The 18,783-nt window shown below is 37.1% G+C and overlaps 1 protein-coding gene across 1 annotated transcript in view; it reads left to right on the forward strand.

Annotated features, from left to right (window-relative positions):
• The window catches only part of LOC124595734 (juvenile hormone esterase-like), a 130,739-nt gene that overhangs the window by 82,417 nt on the left and 29,539 nt on the right, over positions 1 to 18,783 (forward strand). Inside the window, exons 6-7 of the mRNA XM_047134609.1 lie at positions 2,852 to 3,023; positions 17,320 to 17,492. Of these exons, the coding sequence (XP_046990565.1) occupies positions 2,852 to 3,023; positions 17,320 to 17,492 (345 nt within the window). The remainder of the gene's footprint in view (positions 1 to 2,851; positions 3,024 to 17,319; positions 17,493 to 18,783) is intronic.

An 18,783-nucleotide genomic window follows, 5' to 3' on the forward strand; every position in this document is an offset into this window, starting at 1 on the left:
CTGTAATGAAAAGCACTGCTCTTTGTTGCACCGTCTCTATCTGTTCTGTTAGTCCTACCTCTAAGGGTCCCAGAGTGATGAGCAACACTCAAGAATCAGTTGAAAAAGTGTATTTTAAGCCACTTCCTTCATGGATGAGTTAAATTTCGTTAAGATTCCTTTTTTGTTTTGTTTTATGTGGTTGTTCCACTTCAGGTCACTCTATTTGGTTACTCTGAAACATTTTACTATAAGTATTGTTTCCAGCAATTTTTCATCAATGGTGTAGTTGTACAGTAGTGAATTTCTTCTCATATGTATGAACAACATGTTATATTTATTTACATTCTGGGTCAACTGCCACCCACTGCACCATTCATCAGTCCTCTGCAGATCCTTTTCTCAAACCACTAGAGACTTTTGGCATTGCTATCTTCTTGTGAACCCCATCATGTGTGAGTAGCCTTCTGGAGTTCCTGATGTTTTCTACTAGATGAGTTATATATACTGTAAACAGTAATGGCCCTGTCCAACTTTCTTGGGGTACTCCCAAAATTACCTTTACATCTGTTGATTTTATCCCATTAAAAGTGACATGTTGAGTTCTCTCTGCAAGGAAATCTTGAATCCAGTCACAAATCTGCTCTAACAAATAGTAAGCTCTTCTTCTTTTTCATTAAACAGCAGTATAAGATGGCAAATGCCTTCCTGAAGTCTGGGAACATGACATCGGCCTGAGCACTGATGTCTACAGCACTGCAGCTTCTGTGGAAGAACAGGGTGAGCTGAGTTTAGCAACACCTCTGTCTGCAGAATCCATGCTGATTTTTATGGAGGAGGTTTTTGTTCTCCAAAGAATATCATGATTATTGGGCATATAATATGTTCTATACTTTTACAGCAGATTGATGTCAGCAATATAGGCCTGTAATTATGTGCATCTGTCCTACAATCCTTTTTGAAAATGGGTATGACCTGTGGTCTTTTCCAATCACTAGGTACCCTTTGTTGCTTAATAAACTGCTGCTACTAGAGAAGCAAATTCTTTTACATAATCTCTGTAGAATCTTATAGGTATTTCATCTGGTCATTATGCCTTTCCACTACTAAGTTATTGCATTTGTCTTTCTGTTCTGTGATCACTTATCATAAAAACAAGTAAAATTGGAGTTAACATAAAAATAAATTAATCAAGAAGCTCTGTCCAGCAAGTTTCGCATTTAAGAGTATCTCCTATTCTTCTTGCAAGACATCACCTTAATCACTTAGGCTATCTGTGCACATCTCTTGGACAAGTCCAAACTTCCATACGTCACACTCTCTACATCCCTATACCTTAGTCTCCTACATTCATCACTATAGGGATGTAAACAGTACAACACACAGAAATGTGGGTCAATGTGGAGGCATAAATGGATAGCTAAAGTGTGATATGTGGGAAATCTGGGTTTGAGTTCTGGTCCAGTACAAATTTCCACATCTATACCTAAGACGGCTGATGCCAAGATATTCACATTCAGTGAATTTCTTTTGGATTAATTTAGGACACCTTTCAACCACCATTAATGTCTGTTCATCCATACATGCTAATAAATATTACATGCCGAGGCAGGGACAAGATAATAATATCATGAGTCTCAATTCCTCATCATTTCATTCTTGCTAATGCATGAACACAGAATAAAGCTGTGAGCAATAATTGATTAATGTAGGGGACTATGATATGAGGATGTAGACAGTGTGACATAAGGAAGTTTGAGTTGGTCTAGAGTGGTTAAGGTGGCCACTCACTATAAGTGGGAAATGTGGGTTCAAGTCCTGCTCTGTCACAAATTTTCATGTCACTAGAAGGTAGTAAATCTATACCTAACACAACTGATGCCAAGATATTTACATCAGCAAATTTATTTATTTGGCTTATGTTACTAACAATAAAATATCAATTTCATTTAAAATATCAAAATAAATAGACAAAAATTAATTCCACAGAGACTTTGCCTCCTTTTCTAGGATTCTTAGAAGAGGACAGAAGATTCCTGTTAGCTGTATGACATGTAGCAATGTTAATTGTAAACAGTATCTTATTGTTATGGCAAGCCAAAAACTATTGCTTTGTGTTAAGTATCAACTGGAAGATAGACATTAAGATATAAGTAGAACTTAAATGGCAGCTACACAGTGTAACTGAAACCACAGCATCATTTTTCAAACTATTTATAGCATGGTAATAATAATTGATCATAAGTGCTGTTTCTAACAGCCATTTCTCTTTGTTAACATCTATTTGAAACAATATAAATCTTTGAAGGGTTTCTTTTATAACTGAATCTGTAGTACACAATGAATGAATTATTTTGATCATTATTTCTTATTTTAATTACTTCTAAGTCTCTAATCATATTTTGATAGAGTTATATTTATATACAGTGTTTTGCACATTTTTATTTTCCTAAAATTTGCAATAAATAGTCATAGTTCAATCACTTGTTTTTTAATGCTTCAGCATATACATCCATACATACAATACTCAAATGACTATGTATTGCATGTGCAAATATACCTTTTGTGCCATATATTAGTTTTCTCCATTCAGTTCAAATTAAGTGTGGGAATAATGACTTATTATACTTCTTTGTGTAAGGTGCAAACTGTTATTGGTACGTCACTTCTACTGTATTTCCTTCTCTTACCATATACACATACATCATGTTTACAACACATCCAATAATGTAAAAAAACATTTTCTTTCTTTCATTATAAGGATGATGGATATCTTCTCATCCAATTTTGTAAAATATGAATAAGTAATATTATAAAGTTGAAATGTGTTTATATTAAAAACATTTTCACACAAGCTCTAACTTTATTTCAGGACAAAGCACGGATTTTATATTTTCCATTCTTGCCCACTGTGGAAGATTCAGTACCTGAGGGTGATGCATTCATTAAGAGGCATCCACTGGAAATTCTTAAAAGTAATGACTATTTACCAGTGCCCTATCTGCTTGGCATAAATGAAAAGGAAGGCTTAATTTATTTGAAAGGTAACAGTGCTGTAATTAAACTTAACTTGATTTTGATGAAATCTCTGTACTATTTTGGATGGAACTAGTAACCTGAAAGGGAAAACTAATTGTCTATAGACATTGAGGAAATGTGAAGTAGTTTCATATTGTTGCTATTAAATATTTTCAACCTGTTCTTAAATATCTGTTTTCCTTTTCACTACCAAACAGAAAACTGGACTGAAATGCTTCTGCAAACAGAGCTTTTTTCTAATATTCACTTTTGTACACCAAAAGTTTTATACCTTGCTGTGAAGGGTTGGCTTCTTTGCTTCAGCAATATAGATCACATTGAGGTGTATGTGTAGAGGGGCGAGACTAACTTATGGCTCCTGAAGAAGAGCAGCAGTCTTTCCAGTAGTTGGAGGGTCAACTGTCTGGATGATTAAGTGATCTGGATTGCCATGTTGGTGCTATAAACAGCTGAAAGTAAGAGTAAACTACAATGGTTATAGCTACTAAGGCCTTAAAACTATACCGTGTGGTTTAAAAGTGATAGCATCTTCTTGGATAAAATATTGCAGATACAAAACAGCTCTTATATGGATCTTTGGTCAGAAAAAAACACTAGTTCATTTGGGAGGGAGGAGGGAGGGGGGCAAATCTGACATTTTATGGGTCAGAGTATGGAATGTTAAATCAGTTAATTGAATAGCTAGATCTAAAAAGAGAAATAGATGGGTGGAAGTTAAATATAGAGGGAACTAGTGCAGTGCAGTGGCAGGAAGAACAGAGCTTCTAGCCCGGTTAGTGCAGGATTATCAACACCAAATCAAATAGGGTTAATACAGGAACAAGTCTAACAGTGAACAAGAAAATAGGAACACATGTGAATCACCATAAACAGCATAGTGAACATACTGTATAATCGTAGCAAAGATTGATACAAAGGCAACACACACCACAGTTGTACACTACATACCTGCTGGCTCCACCGATAATTGAGAGATTGAAAGAATAGGTGGCAAGCCAAAGGAAACTTATTCAGATGAAAATTTAATTACAACAGGAGACTAAAATTCTACAGTAGGAAAAGAAAGAGACAGAAAAATCGTAGATCATGAACTGGGTGAGAGAAATGAAAGAGGAAGCTGCCTGATAAAATTCTGCACAGAGCACAATTTCATCATAGCTAACACTTGCTGTGAGAATTACAAAAGAAGGTTTATATGTAGAAGAGACTTAGAGATGCCAGAAGGTTTCAGATAGATTATATAGTGGCTGGACAGAGATTTCAAAACCAAAATTTTAACTGAAAAATATTTCTGGGAGCAGATGTGGATTCAGCTAACAATATTTTGGTTATGAACTGCAGATTAAGACTGAACTAACTGCAGTAAGATAGAAAATGGGATCCTGATGAATTGAAATAACTACTGTCCTGGGAGTTTCAAAGGGACCATAAGACAGTGGATGAATAAACAGGGGAAGGAATACAATAGAAGATGAATAAGTAGCTTTGAGAGATGAGATAATGAAGATAGGATCAAATAGGCAAATAGACAAAGGTCCAATAGAAATTCTGGGTAACAGATGAGACATTGTATTTAATTGATGAAAGAACAAAAACTAAAATGCAGCAAACGATGGAGGAAAAAGGAAATAAAGAGTGACAGTAAGTCCAAAAAGGCAAAGGAGACTGGCTAGAACTCATACAGACCATGAAACACAAGGGATGTCAACAGGTTGCCATATCATCCTCTGCCTTGCAGTGTCATGGGGATGCAGGGAGGCATACAGATCTGTAGAAACATGCATGACTGTCAGAACGATAGATGCTGCCTACAGGAATTAAATAAACCTTTGGAGAGAAATGAAGCTGCTGTAAGAATACCAAGAGCTCAGAAGGCAACCCTGAACTAATTAAAGAAGGGGAGGCTGAAAGGCGGAAAGAATATTTAGAAGAGCTATGCAAAGAAAACAGAACTAAGACAATATGACAGACCAGGAAAAGGATGTAGATCAAATTGAGGTGGGTGATATGATACTGTGTGAAGAATTTGACAGGACACTGAAAGACATAAGTTCAAACAAAGCATCTGGAGTAGGTGACATTCCCTTATAGTAATTGAGAACCTTGGGAGAACATACCATAACAAGACTTTTCCACCTATGCAAGGTGCATGACACAGCAATATATCCCGAGACCTCAAATGGTATATGACAGATGAAGGAAGGCAAACCTACATTTACAGCTTCTATTGAATCCTCTTGGGCTTTCAGCCACATCAGATGGTCAAAATCTCATGAGCTTTTTATCACTTGACAATGACCAAGGAGAGCTTGGTGAAAATCTTATCCTTATGCAGGATAGGTTAAAGCCCAGCCTCACTCCCTTCTGAACTACTGTCTCCCTTTCTCAGCTGTTGACCTCTTAGCTTCAGTGTGTACAAATGGTAGATAATCTTACATTCCTTCCATTTTACCCTTGCTATGTTCCTAATTTTAAGTAATGTTTTCCAGTCAACATTTTAACAGGTTTCTCCAAATATAGAAGTGCTCTAAATATAGGTATGAATGTATGGTCTTGGAGTTATATGAATTAATAAAATCTTCCCAGGCTTCCAGCCATGTCAGGTGATTAAAATTCCACTTGACAATGGTTGAGGAGTGCCTGATTAAAAACTCATTGGATTTTAACCACTAGAAGTGCCTTGAAGCCTCAGACAATTTTATTAATTCATATCCCTGTGAGCCCATGCATTAACACTACATTTATAGTATTTGTAGGTTTAAAGAAACCTTTTGAAGGTGTTGATTGTAACACAGTCTTAAAAGATATGAAGGTAAGCAAGGATAAATACAAGGAGTGTAAGGTTATCTACAAGTCTCAGTCTGGTTCATTTTATTTGTGTTACTTGTATCATTCATTGCATTCTTCCATGGCCAAAAAGATTTCATTTTTACTAGATTGAAACTACTTGTTTGCCTAATGATAATGTAATCTATTATAGAACGAAGTTCTTTAGTGTTCTGTTGCCAAGTATATTTATGATTGTCCTTGTGTTTGAAAAATGTGTTAGTAATTTTTAGATCAAATTGTTCACAAATTACAATCAATCATTCCTCATTGTCACTATATTCTTCCTCTCCATGTTTTCCTACAATTCTACAGGATCCTCTAATTCCTACTCTTCCATTCATGTCTCCCATGATAATCAGTTACTTTCTTCTTGGGATTTTTTCAATAGTCTCCCTGAGGGTGGTCCAGAATGTATCTTTCTCCTTATCTTTTGTGTTGTTCATGGGTGCATATACACCAATAATCACAACTTGCCTAGCAAATAATGTCATTTCAACAGTTATAATACGTTGATTGATGAATGTCCAATTTCTGATTCTTTTTTTCCATGATTTCTTTATGATAATGGAGATTCCTGCTTTGGCTCTTACTGCTTTTGATACCCCACTCCAGATATGTACATAATTATCCAGTTCTTCTTCACCTTGGCCTTTCTTCTTTGTTTGATAGAGCACGATGACATCCATGTTGAATATGTCAAGATCTGCAGGTAGTAAACTTATTTTAGTGGAAATACCTTGCACATTCCAACATCCAAACATCATTTTCCATTTCTCATCACCAGTTTTTCATCCAAATTTCCAATTTTCCTGAGGAATATTATTAGGTTTTTAGCATTTTTAGGTTTTTATGTGAGTGAGGAGCTGGCCCACTGCACAACTCCCAACCCGGAGGACCAGGTAATTTTTACTCAAGGTTTTCTTCCTTTGCCTTTGATAAGCCAATATCATACAAGCCAGCAGTTGCTAGTTTTGATCCATCCTGGGTATTTTATTTTCCCAGTATCCACCATATCTTGTGAGCATTCCCCTATCTGCCACCTGAGGTGATACCCAATGGGAGACCAGCAGACTCAACACTGTTAATATTTACTTCACATAAATCTAGTATATCCTCTATAGCTTCCTTATCATAACAGAGTGAGTTTTGTTCTGTACTTTTGTTACATTTTCCCTCAACATCACTTAAGCCTTGAGCATGACTGAACAATTCTAATACTTCAGTTTTTAGATTCTGTAACTTAAATGTTCTGCAAAAGCCCCCTTTGTACCATTAAGATCAATTAATTCTGAAAATCCTTCATCATTATCATCACAGCACAACTTCACTTCTTCATTTAAACCAACAAAATATTTCACATCTTCAGTACTATCTTCATTAGCTTTTAGCTCATTATAATCACTAAAAGTACAATCAGCATCATCAACATCTGCATCATTCACATCATTATCAATAATACCATCATTTAAAGAACTGTAAATTATGCTATTACCCTTGGTATTATTATTCTCTTTCAGCTCAAATAGATTTTCAAGAACATTATTTTCATTACAGCTAGTATGCTCATTCACAGGCTGCTGATTAAACAGATTTTCTAAGTCTCCACTCTCCAGACAAAACTCATTATTTACCTCCTTTGAATTACTCTGATTCATTATATGCCCTTGGCAAAACTTGTACCAATACTTCTCATCTACTAATATTTTATTTACCTGAAAAATATTGCTATTCTGAACCTGTCTTAGTTTTTGCCTGTTTTCACATTGGTTATATTTGGTCCTTACTTTGTCATATTGGGTATCTCTCAGATTGCGGACTGCCAACCAAGAGGATTTCAGTTAAACCTATCACCCCTACTATCATTAAATCTCACATGTGTGTGTGCGTGTCGGGGGGGGGGGGGGGGGGGGGGCTGGCTATTATTTGACCACTGTCCACCTCTATTTCCAAAATTCCTATCACCAATTATTTGGATTCCTGTCATTCCTCCCCAGGGAGTTGTTGTTATGTCCTTGGTTAAAACTGTCATTATTTGTATTTCTATTATGATTGAGATTACTCTAGTTTGGCCTCCTGAAATCAGTACCATGTTGGCCAAAACTGTTATACACCCCGTTCAACTTTCTACATATTTCAGGAACTGGTCTATAGAATCATCAGGCCCATAAACTAATCCCATTTGAATTCTTACTGGTAGCCCCCTCTTAAGTGCATCTATTTGAGGTAATTCATTAAAAGTTTGGTCTAAGTGTGCAAGTTTGATGATCTGGTCTTTGCAAAACTGTTTCATACCCCCTCTCTGCTCCCTGTACATTGAACCATTCAAAAACTCACTCTTTATCTTTGCCTGTTCAATGTCAGACCAAAACTTTTTCAAGAAACACTTTTAAAATTCATCTATGTATAAATTGCTGCCCCATGATAAAGCTTCCCCTTCTGATGATCTTTTAGTGAATTTTATTTTTAATTCATCACTCATACCAGGGAGAAAACTATCATAACAGTGTTGTATAAAATCAACTGGATGAAAATGTTTGTCACCATGGAAACACTTCAGTGGCATAGTAGGATAGCTTGGGTGTCCTACATTACAAAATATTATTAGATAAGCCCCATTTTGTAACTGTTGTACTTGGTTTTTGATAATAGTGACATCACTACGGAAGTCTGACACATTTCAGTCTGTGATCTTGGCTATCTTCTGAACTTTTTCATCTACATCTGAGGCACCACTGTCTGTTTTTTGATTTACGAGGGCCGTCCAGAAAGTAACCTCCGGTTGATTTAAAAAAATACACCAAGTTAAATAAAAATATTTTAATATATTCATCTTACAACTACATCTTTGCACTATTTTTCTACATAGTCTCCATAGCGATTGAGGCACTTATCGTATCTCTTCACAAGCTTTGGAATTCCTTCTGCATAAAAATCACCCGCTTGTGCCTGGAGCCAGCCTGTGACCGCATCTTTGAGCTCTTCGTCGTCATCAAACCGCTGTGACCCGAGCCATTTCTTCAAATGCATGAAGAGGTGATAATCACTTGGCGCCAGGTCTGGGCTGTAAGGTGGATGGTTGATAACGTTTCACTTGAAGGACTCAAGAAGGGCTGTTGTTCTGCGAGCAGAGTGAGGACGGGCGTTATCGTGCAAAAAAACGATACCGGAAGTCAGCATACCACGGCGTTTGTTCTGTATAGCCCGTCGTAACTTTTTTATTGTTTCACAGTACACGTCTTGATTAATGGTCATACCATGTTCCATGAATTCAACCAACAACACCCCTTTGGCATCCCAAAACACCGTTGCCATCAGTTTTCTGGCAGAAAAATCTTGCGAGGCTTTTCTTGGTTTGGTAGGCGAATTTGAATGTGCCCACATCTTTGATTGTTCTTTTGTCTCAGGGTTCACGTACTTAATCCAGGTTTCGTCACCGGTCACGATTCTGTTTAACAATGGTTCTCCTTCGTCCTCATAACGTGACAGAAAGTCTAATGCAGAGGCCATTCTTTGAGTTTTGTGGTGTTTGGTAAGAATTTTGGGCACCCATCGTGCACAGAACTTACGGTAACCCAATCTTGCTGTCACTATCTCGTACAAGAGAGTCTTAGAAATCTGTGGAAAACCAGTAGACAACTCCGACATTGAGAAACGTCAATTTTCACAAATTTTTGCATCAACTGTCTGAACGAGTTCGTCAGTCACCAATGATGATCTACCACTCCTCTCTTCATCATGAACGTTTTCTCGTCCACTTTTAAATAAACGTACCCATTCACGGACAACTCCTTCACTCATAACTCTTGGTCCGTACACGGCACAAAGCTCACGATGAATAGCTGCTGCAGAATATCCTTTGGCTGTAAAAAACCTTATGACAGCACGCACTTCACATTTGGCGGGGTTTTCTATTGCAGCACACATTTCAAACTGCCACAAAAACTAAACTAGCGCAGGTACGACGTTCACTCCACCACGGCTTGATGCCGACTGACCTGTTGAGTGCGTGAACGCACAGATGGCGTCGCTACTCCCCCCACAACCCGCACTGTGACCAATCGGAGGTTACTTTCTGAACCGCCCTCGTAGCTTATTTATAAAGGTTATAGTTTGTTTACTAGTGTCTCCAACAGCATCTTTACATCTAACTTCAACAGCACCTATCTCAGATCTGAGATTCTTGTCTACTTTGCCTATTTTTGTCTCTAATGTTTGTATTTTTGGTTCTGAAGCCTCTACCCTCCCTTCTACTTTTTTCACAAGTTCATCTACAGCTTTCATTTGAGAATATGCACCAAAAAAGTCTTTTTCAATATTTGAAATTTGTGCATTAGGCTCTGCTCTAATGAGATTAGATTCTGAGACTATTGACTTTTCAAGCTTTTCACCATTTTTTCCACCATTGATTTCAGTTTTTTTTTTTTCAAGTTTTTCACCATTTTTTTTCATTCATGATAGTTTCTCACTATTTTTTCCATTGATGACATTAATGCAGTAAACATGTCTTGTAAATTTAACTGTTTAGGTTTTTCACTCAGCATTGTTTCACTTATGTGCAACTGTACTTGTTTCTCATGGTCTGGACTCAACTCTAACATGCTACTGTCTAAAAGTCCTGAGTCTGCACTGATTTCATTGAACTGTTTACATTGACTGTTGTCTAATACATCCTGAAATATATCTTCATTGGCTGTGTCCTGTTTAAAGTCACTAGTTGAAGCTGTTAAGTTGGTTGGTTGGTTTGTGGGATTAAAGGGACCAGACTACTACAGTCATCGTTCCCTTGAAGCTGTTAGGTTTGGCATATTTATTTAATTGTTCTGGTCATGATCCATATTTTGTAAATTTGTTCAAAAATTGTAAATGCTAAAAAAAATGCCAGCCAAAATGTCCATGCAATACTGCACTGAGAAAATAAAAAAATAAATGTTTTAATTGGTACTTAGCTTATTATTGTCCTGGATTGGGTAGGTAGCATCAACTTTGGTGCTAATGCTTCAACCTTTTGCAACCGTGTATGTCCATAGTGTTGCATCATTCCAAAACTACTCTAGATATACTATATAAAATTATATTTGGTTTAAAATCATTTCACATTGCAACACAATTTTATGCTTTTTTGTCACCTGAAACATAAACATTGTTGAAAATCTAAACGTACAAGTATCCTGGTCGCAATGGCACCATTTTAACGACTTCCTTTGTTACACACCTTGGATGACCATTAATTGTAATAATTGTTCATGTAGTAATTAAATATTGTTGTCCGGGTCTAGTGGTAGTTTAAAAGAAAAAATACTCATCTTGTTTCTTGAGGATCTCCTTAAATCTGTTGCTTGAATTTCTTCTGTCTGGAAGCCAGGTTCTCTTGTAGGTCTGGAAGCCCTATAGGTTGATGTGTTTGTAGAATAATGTAGGCAACAAAACTGATTTGCATGTAATTTTCATATTTAGTAGTCCTAGATGCCTTGCTGCCATAAATTTACAAAGTTCATTCAGTGAAATACATTCCATTGTAGAATAATGTAGACAACAAAATTGATTTGCATGTAATTTTCATATTTAATAGTCCTAGATGCCTTGCTGCCATAAATTTACAATGTTCACTCAGTGAAATACATTCCATTTATATGCAACTCCAGAAAACTTTACATTTCTCCTTCCTTCCTTCCTTCCTTCCTTCCTTCCTTCCCACCACGCAGACACATGCAAGCCAAACACACCCAGTTAACATCATTCCAAAGTACATCAGTAAAGATATAGTCATACTAACATTGAAACATAGAACATTAAATCAAAAATAATTTACAGAAAATGACACTTACTCAACAGTACAACAGATTAAACTATGATAAAATATACTCACATAAACAAAAAAATATCTTTTTGCAGTACAGTAATTTTATGAAAATTGTTATATGTATAATCACAGAGGTTAACTGTATTGGCATGAACATGAATCGACATAATGATGTGACATGTATGAGCTTGGGATGCAGACTCTAAGCTGCATAAATTTTTAATGTTTCCTTCATGACCATAGACATTCATGAACTGATGCAGAGAAATAACATCACTGCTGGCCAGTTGCCAACTGATGATTCTGGGGGAGGTGGGTGACTATTTAAAGACAGGTGTAAGAATATGATGTTATTTCTGAAACCGCTTAATGTTTTGAAATTCAGGTAGATTAGGCTATACTATTCTGTCTGGACTCTAAAACTTCAGTGTTAACTGGTTTATGAAAAATATTTCAAGTTAGTATATCATTAAAGTATGTGGAACATTACTATTCGACTGATGGCCCTAGCAGTCTGGTCCCTTCAATCCCACATTACTATTCATCTGCTTTCTGAAACCCCTATTTACAAGTATGGCATACCTCTTGAAATAAATCTTTTATTACCCAAAATTACTCAATTCTTAATTAGTGACTGAATTAATTAGTGAGAATAGTTATCCGTTTCAGAAAAATTACAGCAATAAAAATAATATTATCAAAGTTCAGAATCTTGGCAGCATTAGAGTAAAATAGGCAGTTGAAATTATGAGGTTCCAACCTTGTAATGTCAATTATTTAGTAAGTTCACAAATTTCAGATAATTTAAACCATGTTCTTGGAAAGTTGAAATTGTCTGCTTTTTAATGAATGGTAACATCCTTTGCTGCCCATTACCAAAAGATGTTTCTTAATTACATGAAATTGTTATAACTTCAATCAGCTATAACTTTTAATTACACAAATTTCCATTAAAACAAATTGTGTAATTGTTATCAGGAATATAAATATAAACAATTGAACTATAAGTTTCAATGAGATTTTGCATACATAATAATTTGTCCTGTATGTATTACACATGTGTGCAGGAGCATTATATGTAGCATGAAAAATTCAAATTCTTTTTATTCCTGGGAGTAGAAAACATAGATTGCTTAGGTTTCAACTTGCTATGTCTCAAGCCTGTGGTTGTGATCCTACACACAGCTACAAATCAAAGGACACTGACCAGTCATGGGTATGACACTACAAATTTAAGCTCTGCTTGCACCCCATGAGTAAGGTTAGCAGTCTTCACCACAACTGCCAGCTGCCTGTACTAATAGAGGATAGCCTCAGAACCCAAGTGACAGGCATCATTGATGCCAACATGAGCCTCAACTTGAAGATGACTGTACCCTGCACCCTCAGTAAGTGCAGGTAGCACCTCCTCTGCATCTGAGATGAGGCTTCCTGGCAGACATATCAAGTTTATATAGAACTTCTGTCCATCCTTGTGAGCTAGTTCCTTAAGGGTCTCCATAACATTACTGTTAACTATCAAACCCTTTCCCTCTGTGTGCCTGCTCAAATCTTGCTGAAGAGCAGCCACTTGCTCACTCAGAGCAAATGGGCGAGGCCATGCAGTCAGTCCCTGACCTGAATGCTTTATAACCTGCCACTCTGCTGTGGCTGCAGTTGCCCTACTTTGGATACACTAGAAGATGTCTCAGCAGCAGAGCCAATCAATGAAACAAACAACACCTGAGGTGTCCCATGTGCGTGCCAATTTCTCCACTGCCACTACACTCCTATGCAACAACCTGCAGATCGCTAGCTGTATCCAAAAACAACTTCTGCAAAGAAAGAAAGTCTTTCCTTCTCATCCCATCCAATAAGTCTCCCCTGCCCTGGGTTCTGGGTGACTTTTCTAAAATGTACCCCTTTCCCCTAAACCTTTCCAGTGCTTTCCCTTCAATCCTCTTCCTTCCCCTTCAACTCTTCCACCGGAAGAAGGAGCCATTGGCTCTGAAAGCTTGTGAAAGTTTAATCCGTGTGTGTGTGTGTTTTTTTCCCTGCCACTGCTTGGTGAATAGATTTTTTATCTATCCACTTACATTATATTATCAATAACATATTCTGCTATTTATGAACTTCAGTCAGCTCCTCCCATGTCCACATAACTAGGCAAATGTCACTAATTACAAAAAATACAACATATAAAAGTAACAATAAATAAATACATAATAGAGTAATTATAAAATGATTCTCATGAGGACTGTAGAGAAAAAGCCATTACCTGTGGTAGGAAGAACTCCTTTGTCTAAAAAATGGAGAAATTGAAAAACATAGCACTATTCAGGGGTTGTTGTTGTTGTGGTGGTCTTCAGTCAAGAGACAGATTTGATGCAGCTCTCCATGCTGCTCTATCCTGTGCAAGCTTCTTCATCCCCAAGTAACTACTGCAATCTACATACTTCTGAATCTGCTTTGTATATTCATCTCCTGGGTATCCCTCTACAATTTTTACCCTCCACGCTGCCCTCCAATACTAAATTGGTGATCCCTTCATGCCTCAGAACATGTCCTATCAACCAATTCCTTCTTCTAGTCAAGTTGTGCCACAAAATCCTCTTCTCACTAATTCTATTTACCTCCGCGTTAGTTACATGATCTACCCATCTAATCTACAGCATTCTTCTGTAGCACCACATTTCCAACACTTCTATTATCTTCTTGTCTAAACTAATTATCATCCATGTTTCACTTCCATACATGTCTATTTACACTCCATAAAAATACTTTCAGAAAGGATTTCCTGACACTTAAATCTATACTCAATGTTAACAAATTTCTCTTCTTCAGAAACGCTTTCCTTGCTATTGCCAGTCTACATTTCATAACCTCTTCACTTCAACCATCATCAGTTATTTTGCTCCCCAAATAACAAAACTTATCTACTTTAAATGTCTCATTTCCAAATCTAATTCCCTCAGCATCACCCATTTCTAGATCACCTGATTTAATTCAACTACATTCCATTATCCTCAGTTTGCTGTTGTGGACATTCATCTTATATCCTCCTTTCAATACACTGTCAATTCCATTCAACTGCACTTCCAGGTCCTTTGTTGTCCCTGACAGAATAACAACCTCATTGGCAAACCTCAAAGTTTTTAGTTTTTTTATTTCTTCTCCGGGATTTTAATTCGTACTCCAACTTTTTCTTTTGTTTTCTTTATTGCTTCTCACTATACAGATTGAATAACATTGGGGATAGGCTGCAACCCTGCCTCACTCCCTTCCCAACTACTGCTTTCCTTTCATGCCCCTTGACTATTATAACTGCCATCTGGTTTCTGTACAAACTGTAAATAGCCTTTTGCTCCCTTTATTTGACCCCTGCCACCTTCTGAATTTGAAAGAGAGTATTCCACTCAATATTGTCAAAAGGTTTCTCTAATCCTACAAATGCTAGAAATGTAGCTTTGCCTTTCCTTAATCTATCTTCTAAGATAAGTTGTTAGGTCAGTATTGCCTCATGTGTTCCAACATTTTTATGGAATTCAAAGCGATCTTCCCTGAGGTTGGCTTCTACCAAGTCTTTCATTCATCTGTAAAGAATTCATGTTAGTATTTTGCAACTGCGACTTATTAAACTGATAGTTCACTAATTTTCACACCTGTCAACACTGCTTTCTTTGGGATTGGAATTATTGTATTCTTCTTGAAGTCAGAGGGTATTTTGCCTGTGTCATACATCTTGCTCACCAGATGTGAGAGTTTTGTCATGGCTCTCCCAACACTATCAGTACTTCTAATGGAATATTGTCTACTCCCTGGCCCTCTTTTTGACATAGGTCTTTCAGTGCTCTGTCAGATTCTTCACACATCTTGCATTTCATCTACATCCCTCAAGTATATCCCTTGTATAGACTCTCCATATACTCCTTCCAACTTTCTTATTTTTCTTCTTTGTTCAGAACTGGCTTTCCATATGAGCTTTTGATATTCATACAGGTGTTTCTCTTTTCTCCAAATGTCTCTTTAATTTTCCTGTAGGCAGTATGTATCTTACCCCTAGTTTTATATGCCTCTACATTCTTACATTTGTCCTCTGGCCAACCCTACTTAGACATTTTGACATATCTGAATAATTTCTTTTATCACATCATACATTTCTTCAATCTCTTCATCATCTGCAGAGCTAGTTGGCATATAAACTTGTATTACTGTGGTAGACATGGGCTTCATGTCTATCTTGGCTACAATAATGCATTCACTATGCTGTTCATAGTAGCTTACCCATGCTCCTATTTTTTTACTCATTATTAAGTGTATGTTTGATTTTGTATTTATAACCCTGTATTCACCTGACAAGAAGTCTTGTTACTCCTGCTACCAAACTTCACTAATTCCCACTACATCTAACTTTAAACTATTCATTTCCCTTTTTAAATTTTCTAACCAACCTTCCCAATTAAGGTATCTGACACTCCACACTCCGATCCATAGAATGCCTGTTTTCTTTGTCCTGATAATGACATCCACTTGAGCAATCCCCACATGGAGATATGAATGGGGGACTATTTTACCTCCGGAATATTTTACCCAAGAGGACACCATTGTCATTTAACCATGCAGTAAAGCTACATACCCTCGGGAAAAATTACGGCTGTAGTTTCCCCTTGCTTTCAGCCATTCACAGTATCACCACAGCAAGGCCACTTTGGTTAATGTAACAATCATCCAGACTGTTGCCCCTGCAACTACTGAAAAGGCTGCTGCCCCTCTTCAGGAACCACATATTTGTCTGGCCTCTCAACAGGTACCCTTCCATTGTAGTTGCACCTTCAGTACGGCTATCTGTATCGCTGAGGCACTCAAGCCTCCCCACCAAGGGTGAGGTTGATGTTTTACATAGAGGATTTAAGGGTTAGGGGAAGGTAATTTAGGATCACAGATCAGAGGAGAAAGCAGTTCATGGAAGAGGAAAACAATAATTAAAACCAGTAACTCATTTGTGTACTTTATTGCAGTTTTTCCATAATTAGTCAGTTATAGTGTCTTTCTGAGGACTGGTTGCTTAAAAGTGCCTTAACAAAATTTTTAGGCACTTATGATGATATATTGTGTGTGCAACACCTATTACTTGTGAAGGTGTGCAGAATTCATCAAAATTGTATTAAATGTTGGTATTTTCTTTCCCCTTTCTCCACTGTCCCCCCTTCATCTACCATATCTCTAATCTTCAAACAATGAAAAATCCAGGATGGCCAGTAAGGCCTTCATCAAAATTAGATCACACACACATACACACACACACACACACACACACACATACACACATTCATGCAAATGTAACTCACACACGCATGACTGCAGTCCCAGGCAACTGTGGTCTCAGTTGTCTGAGACGGCAGTTTTGTGTGTGTATGAGTGTGTGTGTGTGTGTGTGTGTGTGTGTGTGTGTGTGAATGTGTTGCATTTGCATGAGTGTGTATGTGTGTGTTTGTCATCTAATTTTGATGAACACATATACTCTTCATTGTTGCAGCTGCAAAAACTATCCTAAATAAATATTTCGAGATCACCTTTAAAAAACCCGTTTGATACAATTTCCTAAACTGTTTATATTCTACATATTTCATGAATAATAAGAGAGAAGAAATTTAGGGTAGATATTAGTATACATGCTGCTCTTTTATTTTCAGACATATTAGCAAAAACTGAAGTACTGTCATTCCTGGATAAGAATTTCAAGTACCTTGTACCCACTGACATAGCTGACAAAATAAAGGATGTTACACCTATATCTGAAGCTATAAGAACTTTCTACTTCAAAAATGAAAGGGTATCAGAGTCCACACTTGATATATTGCTTAATGTAAGTACCATATCTTCAGTGTACATGGAAAAATAATCTGTAATACTGTATTACTCCTCACTATTCAGCACAACAGATGACATATCAATGTAATTAATGTTTGTATTTGATGTCTTAGACTAGAAATTGTAGTTAAGACAGAATAATTATATAAGTACTGATAAAAAATTCAGCACTGGAGCTCAAAATTTAAATCAGAGAAGTTAGAGACAAAAATAAGATGAAAAAATTGTAGAATATAAGTATTATAATATTTATCATTGGCTGATATTAGCACATAACTTGTTTTTATTTTTTATTTTTATAGTCCATTTAGTATGTTTTTTACTCTCCAAATCTCTAACTATATTACTTATGTAAATTATGGCAGATAGAATGTAATTATGAAAGTGCTGGCAGGTCGACAGACACACAAACAAACACAAACATACACACAAAATTCAAGCTTTCGCAACAAACTGTTGCCTCATCAGGAGAGAGGGAAGGAGAGGGAAAGACGAAAGGATGTGGGTTTTAAGGGAGAGGGTAAGGAGTCATTCCAATTCCGGGAGCGGAAAGACTTACCTTAGGGGGAAAAAAGGACGGGTATACACTCGCACACACACACATATCCATCCACACATATACAGACACAAGCAGACATATTTGAAGACCCACATCCTTTCGTCTTTCCCTGTCCTTCCCTCTTTCCTGATGAGGCAACAGTTTGTTGCGGAAGCTTGAATTTTGTGTGTATGTTTGTGCGTCTTTCGACCTGCCAGCGCTTTGTGACGTCACATCATCTTATATATATATATATATATATATATATATATATATATATATATATATATATATATATATATATATATATATATACACACACACACACACTCCTGGAAATTGAAATAAGAACACCGTGAATTCATTGTCCCAGGAAGGGGAAACTTTATTGACACATTCCTGGGGTCAGATACGTCACATGATCACACTGACAGAACCACAGGCACATAGACACAGGCAACAGAGCATGCACAATGTCGGCACTAGTACAGTGTATATCCACCTTTCGCAGCAATGCAGGCTGCTATTCTCCCATGGAGACGATCGTAGAGATGCTGGATGTAGTCCTGTGGAACGGCTTGCCATGCCATTTCCACCTGGCGCCTCAGTTGGACCAGCGCTCGTGCTGGACGTGCAGACCGCGTGAGACGACGCTTCATCCAGTCCCAAACATGCTCAATGGGGGACAGATCCGGAGATCTTGCTGGCCAGGGTAGTTGACTTACACCTTCTAGAGCACGTTGGGTGG

This window comes from Schistocerca americana, chromosome 2, assembly GCF_021461395.2.
Source record: "Schistocerca americana isolate TAMUIC-IGC-003095 chromosome 2, iqSchAmer2.1, whole genome shotgun sequence".
NCBI classification, from domain to species: domain Eukaryota; kingdom Metazoa; phylum Arthropoda; class Insecta; order Orthoptera; family Acrididae; genus Schistocerca; species Schistocerca americana.